At 46.2% G+C, this 15864-nt stretch overlaps 1 protein-coding gene across 4 annotated transcripts in view; it reads left to right on the top strand.

The window, feature by feature from the left end:
* LOC147635885 (telomere repeat-binding factor 1-like) overlaps positions 1-11191 on the top strand; it is a 72438-nt gene extending 61247 nt beyond the window's left edge. For 2 of the 4 annotated variants that reach the window (XM_086801283.1, XM_086801286.1), the window contains 4 exons: positions 10000-10083; positions 10235-10358; positions 10449-10646; positions 10773-11191. In XM_086801283.1, coding sequence (XP_086657409.1) covers positions 10000-10083; positions 10235-10358; positions 10449-10646; positions 10773-10819 — 453 coding nt within the window. In that variant the 3' untranslated portion in view covers positions 10820-11191. Of the gene's footprint in view, positions 1-9999; positions 10084-10234; positions 10359-10448; positions 10647-10769 lie in introns of all 4 variants that reach the window. The other 2 variants (XM_086801282.1, XM_086801284.1) reach the window with 1 other exon arrangement.
* The last annotated feature ends 4673 nt before the right edge of the window (positions 11192-15864 follow it).

The raw sequence follows: 15864 nt of genomic DNA, 5'->3' as shown, positions 1-15864 counted from the left end.
CGGCCTGCACACATGGACTGTACGGGCAGGTTTGCACAGAAAACAGCAGCAAAAACCCACAGCCAGCAGTCGACCAGCTTCTTTTCTCCTTCTCCACGCTTGAGCTTACACGACTCTCCAAAAGCTAGAGAGAGAGAGAAGTGAGAGAGGCATGCAACTCCAAAAGTGGAGTGGCCTCTCTCCAAAAATGTCCTAGGGTCCCAACTTTAATAAACATTAAAGTTCCCTAGGGGCCACTAAGGCCTAGGGGCAACTTATAGATAAAACATTAAAATATTAATGTTCTAGCTCCCCCCTTCACACCTGGAGATGTCCACACATCATTATCTCTGTCCGGCCACCCCAAATGTGAATCATTTAATATTTTTGCTCAGCAACCACCATGCCCACACTTGTGCTGTTCCATTTTCACAGGGTCATGACAGTTGCTGCAGATAGACAGTTAGGGTTGGCACAGTACACACACATAGTGAAGCAAGTACATAGTACATAGAAGATGGTGATAGATGCAAGGCTTGAGATTGCATTGGAATGTGTGGAGCTTGTAGGTCAACTCCATAATATCATAATACAAATAAAGTGAATGGTGTCCTTTCACATGAGATCTCCAAGGGGAAAAACCCAAAGGGAAACAGTGCCCTTGGTTAGTCCATGTTCACATGTGGCACTACTCATATCATATATGCCAATAAATCCCCCTTGTAGTGGTAATGTGAACCTGTACAAAGTCGGTAGCAGATCACTCTTTGTAGGACAGTAAGCCCAAAGCTTTGCGGAAAGCTTCAAACTTCTCTCAAGGCAACGCCTTCATGAATAGATTTGCAACATTGTCCTGTGTAGTGCAGTAAGATAATGTGATCTCCCCTACATGTATCCTCTCCCTGACATAATGATAATGTGCTTAGTACGTGCGTGAAACATTGGATTTTGTGCCATGGCTATAGCACTCTGTCTGTGACACTCATGAAGATCAGCCATCAATCTTCTCAGCCATACACAATTTACTGTGGCTGTAAAGGCTCCCCAGTACTTAGCCTCACATGTAGATGTGGCAACAGTGGGTTGCTTTTTGCTCAATTATGATATGCATGAATGCCCCAAAAAGAAAGAATTCCCACTGGTGGATTGCCGTGTATCATAGTCACTAGCCAAGTCTGAATCACTGTAAGCATGTAATTGCAAGTTGCCCTGTCGGGATATACCAAAGCAAGATCCAAGGTGCCCTGAAGATAGCAGAAGATCCGCTTCAATGCTTGCCAATGCGTTATACCTGTGCTGGCATAAATTTGCTACACTGGGAAACCCCAAACTAAATATCCGGGCGTGCGTGTGTTGTATAAGCATATGAGGCAGCCCACTACTTGGTTGTAAACACTCGTGTAAAAGGCTCTCTAACATCATACATGCTCAATTTGAGGCGTGGTTCCATCAGAGTAGAGATGGGCTTAAATGTACTTTGATTTCTGTACATAAATCCCAACATCTGTTTGCACAAATTGTATGCCCAAATAATAATGCAACAATCCCAAATCTGTGAATCTCAAAGAGGTTTGCAATTTAGCTTTGAAGGTTGAAATTTTCTCCTTATCATTCCCAGTTAGCAACATGTCATCCACATATAGAATGAGCATAATCAAAGTGCCATGATCCTCTTTCACACAAAGGGTGCTCTTTGTTGGACTATTGCAAAAGCCCTGGCTGGTCAAATAAGTATGTATCTTCTCATACCAAGCTCGGGGAGCTTGTTTGAGACCATAAAGTGCTTTTCGAAGCTTGATTACTTTGTTTTCATGACCATGCATCTCAAAACCAATGGGCTGATTTACATAAACTTCTTCTTGCAAATCCCCATTGAGAAAAGCCGATTTAATGTTCAACTAATGCACTTTCCATCCATGATGGGCAGCCAATGCAACAACACATCTAACTGTGGCCTTTACGAGGAGTAGGTGCAAAAGTCTTATCATAATCAATGCCCTTTTTTTGGGCATACCCTTTAGCCACAAGCCTGGCCTTGTACCTATCAATGGTACCGTCGGACTTTCTTTTCAACTTGTACACCCACTTTGTGCCAATCGACTTCTTGCTAGCAAGCAGGCAAGTCTACCAAAACCCATGTGTTGTTTTTGTGGATAGAATCAATCTCATTTTGCAAGGCTTTCATCCAATGCTCATTGTCATGAGCCTCTTCAAATTAATCTAGCTCATCTGCATCACAAAGTGTATTCATGCAAGCAACATTTGCATGCACTCTTGCATTACATGAACTAGCCCGTATCCTGCTACCAAGTGGAGCTGAAAGCTTGCTTTCCTGTAAGGTACGGAGCAGCCAATGAGGCACAACTCTAGTCTCTTTTGTTGTCGCTGTCCGCTCTTCTTCCACTGCTTCCTCTACACTTTGAGGTGTAATAAGCTCATTTATGGGTTTTGAGCACCGAGATGCTATCCATAAGGCAAAGTTGATAGCTGATCTGTTGTGCCATCAATTCCCAATGGGAGAAGTTCTTTAAACATGTTATGTGGCCCTGAAGGTGGCTGTCCAAAAAATTCAGCCAAATGACTGGTCTGAATTTTCAGCAAACATGTCTCTATTGTCCAAAATCCTTTGTGTCCAAGGATTAAAGAGATGTTACCCTTTACTGCCACTACTATAACCCACAAATATGCACTTAGGGGCTTTATCATCAAGCTTCCCTCGCAATTGTTGAGGTACATGTGCATAAGCAATACATTTAAGTGATCAACTTTAGGTTTCCTCTCGTGCCAGGCCTCATATGGTGTTATGATTTTCAATGCTTTGGTAGGGCATCTATTCAAAAAATGTGTAGCACACATGATTGCCTCCATCTAGAATTTGTGAGGCAAGCCTTTGCCTTTGAGCATGCATCTAGCCATTTCCATCAATGACTTGTTCTTTCTCTCCACAACACCATTTTGTTGAGGAGAGTATGGCATTGTGCATTGATGCTTTATGTCCTTCTTTGCCATAAAAGCTTTGAAAGCAATGGACATGTATTCCCTCCCTCGATCTGTACGGAGGGTTTGCACTTTTGGAAATTCATTTCTGTGCATTTTACCCAATATGCACCCTTCACATACATGATTTGGTTGCTACTCTACACGAGGCATGTCCTGCACCATTTGATGCCTTTGCAATAGCATCAGACTGCCATAGTTCACATGCTGGAGCTTGGCATGCAGTTCTGCCTCTTGCATGGCAAGTGTTAGTGATAACCACATGAGCATCATGCTCTCTCTTGTCAAACTTGTCAAGCTGATATAACCCATGGTACAATGTGCCCGATGTGACTAATGCATAGCCACTTTCATGGTCCCTGACTGTACATGTGTTGTCTTCAAAGTTCTTTGCAGATTGACATTAAATTCTTCTTAATCGTAGGCACATACGATACATCTCGAAGACATAAGTCTGCGCCATCTGTTGTTGTGAGGAGCACCTCACCATTTTCCCGGATGGTACAAGAAGAATTGTTTGCACCTGTTACCGTTTTGCCCTCAGGGACAGCCATAAGCTTCTTATGAGAGCTTATGTGTTTAGAAGTCCCACTGTCAAAGTACCATGTGTCAAGTCTTTCATTGATACTGAGAGATATATGCTCTAATGATGCATCATAACTGCAAGTAAGAAAAGTCCACTCATCTTGCACAAGATTCACTAACGCATCATCTTTCACTGCAGGTGATGAAGAAGAATCTACAGCCATGCCGCTTTACTTTTTCTTTTCCTTTGCAAGCCGCTTTCTGCACTCATTTACATAGTGACCCGACTTTTTGTAGTAGTGAGACTTGCCCTTTTTCTTGGGCTTGCCTGCATCATTCTTAGCCTTTTGTGAATGCTGTCCCAAATCAACCTTTGGCTGAAAATTGCTTTTGGTTTTCCCTTTGCCCTTGCCTTGGGCAACAAAATCCCCATCACTGCCACACATGACGGAAGATTTGTTCTTCCGATGTTACTCAATAAACCAACCAGCTCTTCAAACAAGATTGGTTCCGGGTTTTCCCGCATAGAAAGAGTGAGCGATGTGTGGAAATTCAAGTTTTTAGCAGTGATGGTAGTGTCTTGGAGACCAACTCTTTTTTAGGAATGACCTCATCAATGTTAAGCAACTGCTCCCGAAGATCTTGGATCTTGGTAAGATGATTAGCCATACTGTCCCCATCTTCCATGGACACATTTTCCAACTCCCTTTTAAGGAAGGCAATTGTGGCCTCATTCTTAGTCAGATAGATGGTCCCAAGCTCGCCATGAGGTCTTGCAAGACTTGATATGTGGTATTATTGATCGCTTTACTGACAAGCAATCAAAGCCATCGCTTGGGTATCACGAGTATCCGATCTCTTGTGTTCCTATGAGGGAGGAGCAGGTGTTGCAGCTTGCTGAGCACCACGGCCATGTGTGTTAGGTGCTATGTCTGTAGGGCGTACATCTTCACTTGATACATAAACCCATAAACCTTTGGCCACAAGAAGGTTTCAGACCATGAAACTCCATAGGGAGTAATTACTGCCATCCAATTTGTCCTCTTGGGACAAAATCCCGAATACATGAGTTGTATTCCTAGCCATAATGCTAAAATTTCTCTGCTAAGAGATATGCAACCAAATATGCTGTAAAAAGCACTTTCAGGCAAAAGCCCAATGCACCGGAGTGCTATGCTAGGCAATTACAAGTTCCTTAGCAAACTTTTTGTCCCAAATACAAGGCTGCAAAAAATGTTTGTACTGTCCGAGGACACAAGTAATGCAAGTCTCTGCACAATCAATGCATAAATATGCAAATAAAGGCTTCAGTATGAAAAGCCCCAAATTTTTATGCACCAATGGGCTGTATTATGTGCCAATTGCACATAAATCCCAAAAGCTCCAATTCTAACTAAACCCTACACTTGGAACTTTGCACTACACTGCTGCTTGCACTTGGAATTCTGCACTGAAGCATGTAATTCACAAATGCTCCCAAAAGCAGAATCCAAAAGAAAATACCTCTGCGATGTTGGAGAGGAGACGGGTGTTTGTCAGCATTTGCAAAAGTGGAGAGGCAACCGGAAGCTTGCAGCTGGCAGGGAAACAATGAGAGCAGCTGATGGACAGTGGATAGTACGCTTGTGACGAACAATGGACATTGGCCTAGAGAGGGAAACTCCACGAGAAGTTCATGACAGTTGCAAGATTGCATGGGGACGACAGTGAGGGCGCGGGTGACTGGAGCAGAAAGTGTTTGCGTCAGTGATGGACAGCGAACTCGACGGAAATGGCATGACTCCTCTTGACGGATGGCGAAGTTGTATGACAGAAGATCTCCCAAAAAATACGAAATTCGGTTGTGTTCCACGTAAGGCACAAAGTGGGCGGAGCTCCGTCCACTCTGCTTGTAGTTGCGTGTGCGAGACGGGCGGCGGACCTCCTAGCACTAGTGCCGCCCTTGCAGGTGGCAAGAATGGGCAGGGGCGGAGCACTAGGCACTAGCTCCACCAGCATTGGGTGAGGGCAGTGGCGGGACAACTAGGTGGAGACAGGTTGGGCAGCAAGCAAGCCCGTCAAAGTTGTTAGAAATCTAGCATGGTATCACACTAAGCTAGAACATGGAGAAGAGTGCAAGAGGAATGAAGCAAAACTGAGAGATATTTCCATTGATGTGACCCCTGAATAAATAGGGCCAACTTCCAAGTACAAGACATTGAGCAAGAGTGTTTATGGGATAAATGTAGAGGTGCCACATGGCACACACTCAAGACTCAAGACAAAAACTGAGACTAGACAAATGTAGACTAGAGAAATAGTACACCTAGTGTGCACTTATTTCCAACACCCTCCTTAAGTGGACACTAGGAGGAAGACAGAAAGACAAGACTAGAAGACAGACATAAAGACCGATAGATTGAGAGACAAGACAGAAGACATGACAGACAAAGATCCTGAGACACCCCTCCTCAAGTGATATCCTCATATGGGTCCACAAGGGTAGGGACAAGAGTGGATCATAGACAGACAGAGAGAGAGGCAATCAGCCAGTAGAGTGGTCCCACAGAGAGAGAGACTGTCAGATAGACATGAGAGAGTCTGACAAATAGAAGATAAATGGGGACATTGACAGAAAATGCCAAGAGAATGTGGGTAGCTAATCCACAAAAGAGAGGCATATAGACTGGTAGACAGAGTGTCAGAGACATATGATTGTAAGATCACACAAGATAGACACATAGACAGAGAGACTGACTGATTGTAGATAGACAGAGAGATGGACCTTGATAGATAATCCCTCTTCTCTAGGGCAATCCTCCTGCTAGAGTGGGTAATGCAGGGGTGCCTCTTGGATAGGGACAAAGATAAGTCCATGTAGACATGACATTACCCCATGATCTACATCATTGGTGATCAATGGTGGTAGATAGCATGAAAGCATAGACAAATATGAGAGAGATGGGAAGGTCTTACCATATTTGGCAGTGTCTAATCCCGTACAAGATAGAGAAGTAAATGAGGGAGAAGGGAAGGTCTTACCACTTGCTAAGGATGTGAGGCAAGGGCAGTGTCTAATCCCTAAGAAGAGAGATCTTTGTAGTTTGATACTTTCGAGAGGAGATAAAAAAATAATAATTCAGAACTGAGATTTTTAATTTTCAAGAGATAGAAAGTAGACTGAAAATACTTCTTAGTTGGAGTGTGCCTCGAGCTGCTGCTGTAGAGGTTGCTAGAGTAGAAGATGGAGACATAGAAGCGGCTGGAGTCGAAGATGGAGACGTGGAAGTTGGAGTGGAGGCCGGAGGAGAAGATGATGGGGGCTTCGTAGCGGCAGATGAAACGGCAGCTTTAGGCGAGCTTGCTGGACGTCGTGGCTCCATGAACAGGCTGGTAAGCTCAAGTAGAGAGGCGGCAGCACCATGATGAACCCCCGCAGCAGCAAGAAGGAGAAGACGGGCAGTTGTTGGCAGACTGGAGTTGCAAGCTGGAGCAGAATCAACAGGCCGAGCAGAGGCAAACGGGGCAGGTTGGTATGGCGGGCAGAAAAAAACGCAGCTATGGCTGCAGCAGACTGAGGATAGGGGCAGCACGGGCAGCAGCTGGAGAGGTAGGCTGAGGGGAGAAGCGGGCAGATCTAGCAGAAAATGGTGGGGCAGTGCAGGAGAAGATGGCGCAGAGAATGGCAGGGCAGAGGTAGAGGTGCGGCCAGATCTAGAGTACCATGTTAGAAATCTAGCATGGTATCACACTAAGCTAGAACATGGAGAAGAGTACAAGAGGAATGAAGCAAAACTGAGAGATATTTCCATTGATGTGACCCCTGAGTAAATAGGGCCAAGTACAAGACATTGAGCAAGAGTGCTTATGGGATAAATGTAGAGGTGCCACATGCACACACTCAAGACTCAAGACAAAAACTGAGACTAGACAAATGTAGACTAGAGAAATAGTACACCTAGTGTGCACTTATTTCCAACAAAGTTCCATCGCGTGGCAGCAAAGGCGCAGTCGGGGAGGCCTGTGCAGCAGAGCCTCGCGAGCATGTCAAGCAAGCCCCCCCCCCCCCCCCCCCCCCCCCCCAGCTTTGAAACCACTGTTGGCCCAAGTGGGTTGTTGCAGACAGATAGTTAGGGTTGGCACAATACACACTCACACAGAGTGAAGGAAGTATACCATACATAGAAGATGGTGATAGATGCAAGGCTTGAGATTGCATTGGAATGTGTGGAGCTTGTAGGTCAACTCCATAATATCATAACACAAATAAAGTGAATGATGTCCTTTCACACCAGATCTCCAAGGGGAAAAACCCAAAGGGAAAAAGTGCCCTTGGTTAGCCCATGTTCACATGTGGCACTACCTATATCATATATGCCAAATTCCAATATAGCCAATGCTTATATAGGCATTGGATATGCCAAATACACGCACTAAGATGTCCTCATTATGTAGGTGGACATAGCTAAAGCCTTTGATACTGTTGAGTGGGATTTCATAGCACAGGTAATGGATAGAATGGGATTTGGGTGCAAAATGAAAAATGTTGTTTTTTGGCTGTATCAAGAAGGTACAACGAAATGCATTTTGGGAGGTAAACTTTCAGTCCCCTGGAACTTAGGGAAATCTTTCAGACAGGGATGTCCTCTCAGTGCTCTGCTATATGCTATTGCTACACATCCGATGCTTTTGTATACGGATAAGGTGTCACAGGATGGCCTTCTACATGAAATTTCCATGGGGAATGGAAACAATTTTGTGGCTCAAGTCTACGCTGACGATTCTTTCTTTTTTCTTGAGAACACAAAGCCTTATGTGAGGGTAATCATGCAAGCTTTATCACTTTATGGGTTGGCTGGTGGGCCGAACGTCAACTTTTCAAAATCAAAGCTGTTACCACTGAAAAATTATGATTGGCATAGATTACTTTGGCGAGGACAAATTGTGCCACTTGATCAGATAGTCAGACATGTTGGATACCCTATTGGATGGGAGATCTCCCTCAAAGAAGAGACTGAGTGGGTGATGCACAAGCTACATCACAAAATTGAATATTGGAAGCTGTCTACATGGCCTTTGCATGTACGTCTGTGAATAGTGCAATCTATAATCATGGCATATGCGCAATTCTATCTCCCTTTGCTGCCTTGGTCTTGTAGACAAATTGACATTCTCATGTCTAAAGCCGTGGAATGCTTGTGGAAAACAAAAGCGGATAGAAAAGCCCTTCGTCTAATGAAGAAAGATTTGGTTTGCTCACCTAAGATGCATGGTGATCTTAATATTGTTAATATCCATTATCAAGTCCTTGCAAGGAAGGCGATGCTTTTACCTGATTTTGTGGCACAATCAAAGCCATGGGCTTGCATGTTGGGCAGTATGTGTGTCTCCATGTGTACATAAGCATATGGACTTAGGTCACCCGTCATGATGATATAGTTTTTGGACATTTTAATGGAAAAATCACGGGTTCTCCCTATGTTACTGCGCTCATTCAAGACTAGAAAGCTTTGTTACACCACTTACATTGGTCGGCCCCCAAACCAGGGAAATTCTTTGACTAGCTTTGTTACACCACTTACATTGGTCGGGCCGGCCCCCAAACCAGGGAAATTCTTTGACTATGGAGAACCTTCATTGGAGTAGGGTGTTTGAAGTTCGCATTATCTCAGCCCACGAAGACGTATAACCTTTCCGTGCTTGGAATTCGCCATGTACGGGATGTTTTTGATGAGCATGGCATGGTTTTTTCTGGAATTCGCCATATACAAGATGTTTTTCATGAGCATGGCATGGTTTTTTCTTTTTCTCAAGCAGTCAGACATTGTCACTTGGGATTCCATCATAGGTCAATTTGGAGGGTCATTATGGAAATGATGCAACCTTTACAGCTAGTGCGTGTGCTTCAAGAACAAGACACTTACAGACTAGCTTTTTGACAGGCAGCTTCTTGGATATACACCTCTTCCTTTTCATCAACACTTAATTTCTAGGGCATACAAGTTCCTTTTGCGTCCCCCCGCCCCCCCCCCCCCCCCCCCCCCCCAAAAAAAAAGAAAAAAAGAAAAAAGAAAAAGCAGCAATGTTACTTCTGCCCTTTGTGCTTGGCTTCGTTGATGGTGGCTGTGTGTAGTGCCGAGTGGTTGTGTATGAATCCTCTTGACCCATGGCTCTATTGCTCTCAACTTGATCATAAGTACACCTCTATTGTTGGATCTCTATTGATCTTGTCCATCATGACACTGTGGTAATTCTATGGGCTTACAAGTTATCCCGCTTTATGGAAAGCTGTATTGTGTTGAGGTTCTCTGATTAAGAAAATCCATGGTTATAACAGACTCATTCTTGAGCTTCGTTAAGACATCCCTATGTAGGTCATTGGTTCTTCCATTTCACTCACTCGCATGACGCGCGCGCACGCGCGCGCGCACACACACACACACACACACATAGAGAGAGAGAGAGAGAGAGAGAGAGAGAGAGAGAGAGAGAGAGCACTAAGATTTCAACATAATACAGAATCATTATCCTGTCCCTTCAAACTTCAAAAGATTGCTCACAACAAAACTGAAGTTTTTTACTCAGCAAGGAAAGCTCACCAAGGCAAGGTTTTTGTTTTTTTTGTTTTTAATTTGGTTCTCGAGTAATATATCATTTCTGCATCTTGATTTTTGAAGCTTGAATGCAGCATCTCTGCTCTTTTATTAAGGACCTACAATGTATGTGGATTAAAGTGAGTTTTCATACATTGCAGATGAGGCGGAATTATACCGTGACTCCTGACACAATCCCAATCGAGGAGAAGCCTGGAAAGAAGCAGTCTCCACATGCTGAGGTGAAGCAACAACTTTTGAATTCGAAATGCAAAGAAAGTGAAGGCAAGAAGCACATGCCAAGCTTTGTTTGAGAACTTTTTGAAGATCTTGCTAGATTCTGAACTGATCAAAGGCTAGTGGGTGTGGATGCAGAAGCAGCTTCGATGTTCAAGACAGTGGCTGCAGATGAGGCAGCAAGGGTAGCTGCCCAAGCAGTGGCTGAAGCAGAGGCAGCAGCAGCTGCAGCAGAAGAGGCTGCAAGGGTGGCTGAAGTGGCTGAAGCTGAGTGGGAAGCTGCAGAAGCAGCAGCAGAGATGGCTGCAGCATTGACTACTGGAAGTCCAAGAGAGTGTATATCCTTGAACTCTCTGTCAACTGTCATGGACACAGCCCATCCATTCCCTTATTCTTAAATTTTGTTTTGGATGTGGGGATTCTAGAAATGAGATTCTAATATTGGACCTGTTGATGCAGCAGTCAATATATTCTCTGCAGTTCAAGGGGGGTTTGCTGTGCCTGTATAGTTTGCGTGCAGTTGCAATAAGTCCTGCAGGGCTTTGCACTGGTACTTCAGATGGCTGGTGTGTACAAGGAAAGCTGGGCCTGTGAAGAATTGACTTTCTGTTGTCTATATTGTAAATGAACATTCTGTGCATGTATATATATATGTATGGTGCCTGTTAGGGGTAAAGGTGGTACTGGTGCAAATGTTGAGAGCTTTGATTATCCAACTTTTTCTCAGGAGTCTTCTTGTATGGTGTCCCAAGAAAGGTTTCCCTTTCACTCGTCCTTGTACATATGCAAAGCTTTGTGGCTTATATGCCTAGAGGTGTTTATTTGAATATAGATGCATCCTTCCCTTGTTGTCCCCCTGGTACTAAGCAACTTTTTACCTTGAACCTGCTTGCATCATCATCTGATGGACTGTTGATTGTTTTTATTCCTTGCTCATATTTTCGGTGTCTGTAAAGCACCTTAAGATATAGAATGCTCGGATTTTATAAATTGGCATAAGTTTGTCAAATTTTGGGTAAGTGACTTTGAGAGGATCGATTGGGGCATAGATGTTGGCTTCACATTGATTGAGAGGACACACTGCCAGATATCTTTGATGCTAGGTCATGATATACATTACACCTGCCCAGCAGTTTGCCCCTGTGCTTATGAGCATAAAGAAAAAACTCCTTCATTGGAGCTCCAGGAAGCTAGAGCCCTGGTGGTAAACCAGGGTGTTACTTGGCAGAGCTTGGTATGCCACTTCTTGTTGGTGCTATGACTGTGGATGCATGAGACAATTGCGGAGGATGATCCACCACAACTTCTTATGGTTAGGGCTCGATGGCACACGAGATACCAGAGTTGCTTTGAAATTATTATCCTTTCCAAGCACGAAGGGGGATTGAACATCATTGATTTTGAGATCCAGTGCAAAGCTCTGCTTTGCAAGTTGGTGGTTAGAGCATTCCTTTCTAGTACTGAGCCGTGGAAGGATTTCTTCATGTGCCATATTCATCGATGTGTCCCTGAGAGCGGTGGTGACTGACACGTTTTATTTTCTATTAAGTAGATTACCGCCCTCATCCTCCCCACTGGTGTCTTCCATCATTCGGACTTGGGGTAGTATGCGGATATTTTTCCGTCGGTCCCCTAGATCAGTAGATGAGGTTGAGAGACAATAGCCCATTATGTGGAACGACATTATCAGAGATGAGCTTTGCAGACCCCTGGGTGCAGTAGGATATATGCATTGGCCAGGCTGGGAGAGATGCACAGGCAACAGTACTTCAATGGAAGAACTTTTAAGTCTTCGAGGTGATGAGAGAGAGACATCTATTGAGCATCTTAGAGGGAGTCACTACGGACTCCAGAGATTGATGCAGCTATACCTGACCATTGGATCGCTGGTACATTCTTAAATGAGTATATCCACTTGTGGTTTTCCAAACTTCTCATCTCTCTCATGTACAATTTTGAGGCTGCATCATGCATCAATATGCATCCATATCATTTGGCCATCACGAGAGTGTGTGATGAATCCAAAAAACTTGTTACTATACAAGTGACATGCCAAAGCATAGTGTTTCAGACAAGAAACTCGCAAAGCCTCGGGAGATTCTACATGGGAATACACTATGGCATCCCATACCACCAGAGCACACCCCACATAAAACCGTGGTGGGGTTCAAAGTCGTCATCGCTGACCGACCCCACGTCGTTTTTACTATCGGATGACTTTGCCCACTAACTCCATATATCTCCTGTGCACACTAAACATGCATGTTAACTGGGAGAAAAGCAGTGACAGAAAGGTGACAGGTTACAGGCCAAAAAGAAGTGAGAGGTTAGGAGAAAAACTTTTATGGTGGATGAGAGGGTTGAGGCAAGTTTTGCACGTGAAGCACGTAGAGCTTGTAAGTATGAGCAAATAGGAAGTGCTAGGCTGAATTTCTAGTGTATGGAGTGTTTTTAAAAAAAGCTTGCTTTAATTTTGTGCTTTTTTTAAAAGCTAAGGCTTAAAATAAAAGCGCCCCCCCCCCCCCCCCCCCCCCCCCCCCCCCCCCCCCGCCCCAACAAGAAAAAGACAACATGCTTTATTTTTTAATAAAACCACCATTAAATAAACATGCCCATCCTTGCTTTTTTTCACATGCGCCCACCCGGCTGCCCTGTACTAGACTGTTTGCGTGCTGTCCAGCTGGCTGGTCAATTGGCGCAACCCTCAAGTCTGCCTTGCGCTGATGCTGGACAGCTCTGTGCAGATGCTTGACATTCCTGCGCATGAGTCAGGCCGACATACCACTGCTTTACACCTGGCTGTGAGGATAAATGAACCACTGCTCTGGCTGCCCTGAGTAAACAAGGGCACCGTCCAGCCTGTTGCGCTTTCCAAAGCACAGCCACCATGGCTGGCTTGGATGCCTCACGCAGCCACACCTGGCAGGCTTGAACCTGTCCGCCTTGTAGTGGGCTGTTCGCAACCTGGCCACAGCTGGCCTGATAGATGCCCTTCTGGTGGCTGGCGTTAGCTGCCTTGGGGCTAGCCTACCCCAGCCACTAACGGGTTGCACCTTTCGCTCTCTTCTAGGCTGGCCCTTCTATGCCACCTAGGGCTGAGGTGCTTTTTCTCCTTTCCTCGCTTTTTGCACATCCACGCAAAGCTTGCTTGGCTTTCTTGCTAAAACCAAGGCACTTTCTTGTGCACTTCCTGCATCCCCCACATCCATGGGTTCTCTCCGCGTCACATATAGGCTCTGATACCAATGTAAGGTCTCCACAGACCATGCCCAAGGATATCTGACCTAGAACCGAAACCCCGACGAGGTTTCGTAGACCCGACATCATGGTACGCATCGCATGACCGCGATGGATTGTGGCTAACGACTCACCACCCAACCGTAGGTTCAATGCCTCGAACCACCCCGGAGCTTGAGGTCTAATTACCAGGAGCCTGCCTTGGTACCAATTGCCCCAACCTAGCGTCCCAGACTACTAGGCTGAACTACCCACCTTGCAGCTCCATGGCCACAAGATCTTGCACGCTTCCTTGGTAGAGCCCCAAGCCACCGTGTGACTACTTGACCTCTTGTGTCTAATAAGTGACCCCAAGGTCACTTACATATTAATAAACCTGGCTATTACTGGCCCTTGCTTTATTTATTAGCTTTCTTGCTTTATTTTTAAGCTTTTAGCCATTATTAGCCCTAGGCTATTTATTATAAGCCCTTAGCCAATCTAGTCCTTAGCCCATGTGTGAATCCTCCAGGTCCCCATGCTCCGGCTAAGCCTTAACCCTAGACCTGGATTAACCCTAACCCTAATCTTGGGTTAGCACACGCGCCTACCCTAATCCTAGGCCTGTCGGGACGTAGCACTGGGGGTCGACAGGTTTGGATGAGCCACCCCCCCCCCCCCCCCCCCGCTCCCACCCCCCGCCCCCCCTGTGCCCCCTGGAGCCTAGTGGGCAGCAATAGGCAAGGAGGGGCCCGCTCTCCCATGGACAACGACCCCGGATGTAACAGTCCCAACCTTGAACTGTTATGAGCATTTATCTCTGGATCCACCCCAGGATGCATCCATGGAGCCCCCCCCCCCCCCCCCCCCCCCCCCCCCCTTCCCCCCCCAGAGAGCAGTTCCGTCTTACCCCGTCCCCCCTCCTCCCCAAGCTTCTTCCCCCCTCTCTCTGCAGGTGTTTCCTGAAGATCTTCTCCTGCCTTTCCTCTTTCCGTCTTCTGTAGCTTCCTCCTCGACTGCCCTAGCTTTTACCTCTGCCCCCTCCTCTGCCTCTCCCCCCGCCTCCATCTTGCCTCTGCCTCCCGCCCCATGCCCCACCTCCATGTGTACCCTGCCCCCCTCCCTCCCTCCATCCCTCCTTCCTCCTTTTGGCTCCTTCTCAGCACGGTCTCCTGCAGTGCGGGATCTGCCTAGGACGTGCTACAGGTCATGGCAGGAGTTCTCTGAGCCTATGGAGACGGTCGTTTGTTCCTTGCCGGTTTATGTTCTTTCCCCTGAGTTTGTGGACACACCCCTGCCTCATGGGACACCCAGTGGACTATTCTTTCTTCAGATGTCTCGGAATGGAGACTAGCTCTCCGGAAGAGGTGGTGGCACCACTTCGTGTGTGGGGTTTTTCATCATTCCCGTGTGTCTCACTCGGACAGTGGTGTCCTTCCCCTTGGGAGTGGCCCCCGAGCGGGAGGACGACTGCGATTCAGTCGACGGTACTATTCAGGGCCAGGCCATTGCTTTCTCTCACTTCTTGGAAGATTTCAGGGTCCGATAGGCCATTGTGACGCTTTGTTCATTGAGATGCTTTGGTTGACAGGCCGCATGGAGATTGAGTCCTATACGGCCGTGGGTTGAGAGGCCCACTTGTTATAGAATTCACTCTACAACAGCTTGCTAATGCGAAAGCAGAGGGGACTATCCTGTTCTCCCGCATCTGGGCATACTTGGAGTAGCTTCACCCCACGACAGACAACTATTCTGCGAACAAACCTACCCTGAAATCTTCGTGAGCTAAGGAGAGATCCTCGAGAGCCCGCAGACCTCTGCTTAGCCATATAGATCATCTCTTTTGGAAGCGGCAATCTCGGAGGTGCCTGCTGCAATTGGCATATGAGGAGTGCTTGTGAGGAACTCTAGTGAGTCCTCATAGAGGGGGAGCTGGATATCCAGCATCACCTGACCACAGGTAGGTCTGCACATTGCTAGAAGATTCTTCTGGGCCACAGTCACACTTTTTGGTCCCCAGCTTTTGGTCCTCAGGGGAGCCAAGGAGGGGTGTGCATTTCTGTTAGCAGTCGGTTCTTTTCAGAGGTGGTGGATTCCGGCACCATCATGCACAATGGATTGTTCTTTCCCTTGGGGAGGACCGTGTGGGCCTTCTCAACGTCTATGCCACCAATGAGACACATGACATGACTGATTTTAGGATCCAGGCTCGTCAGGGCCTTAGGCCGATCAGTGGTGTATGGGGGCAGATTTTAACATGATTGAGGCAGGAGAGGATCATTGTGGTGGCAGCTTGACGCCATGTATTTGGGATTGAGAGCTCTGCCTGGGAAGAGCT

This window comes from Cibotium barometz, chromosome 8 (genome assembly GCF_041138505.1).
Source record: "Cibotium barometz isolate CiBa-2024 chromosome 8, ASM4113850v1, whole genome shotgun sequence".
In the NCBI taxonomy this organism is placed as follows: domain Eukaryota; kingdom Viridiplantae; phylum Streptophyta; class Polypodiopsida; order Cyatheales; family Cibotiaceae; genus Cibotium; species Cibotium barometz.
Note: the sequence above shows the minus strand (reverse complement) of the source record. Positions and strands in the feature narration are given on the sequence as shown.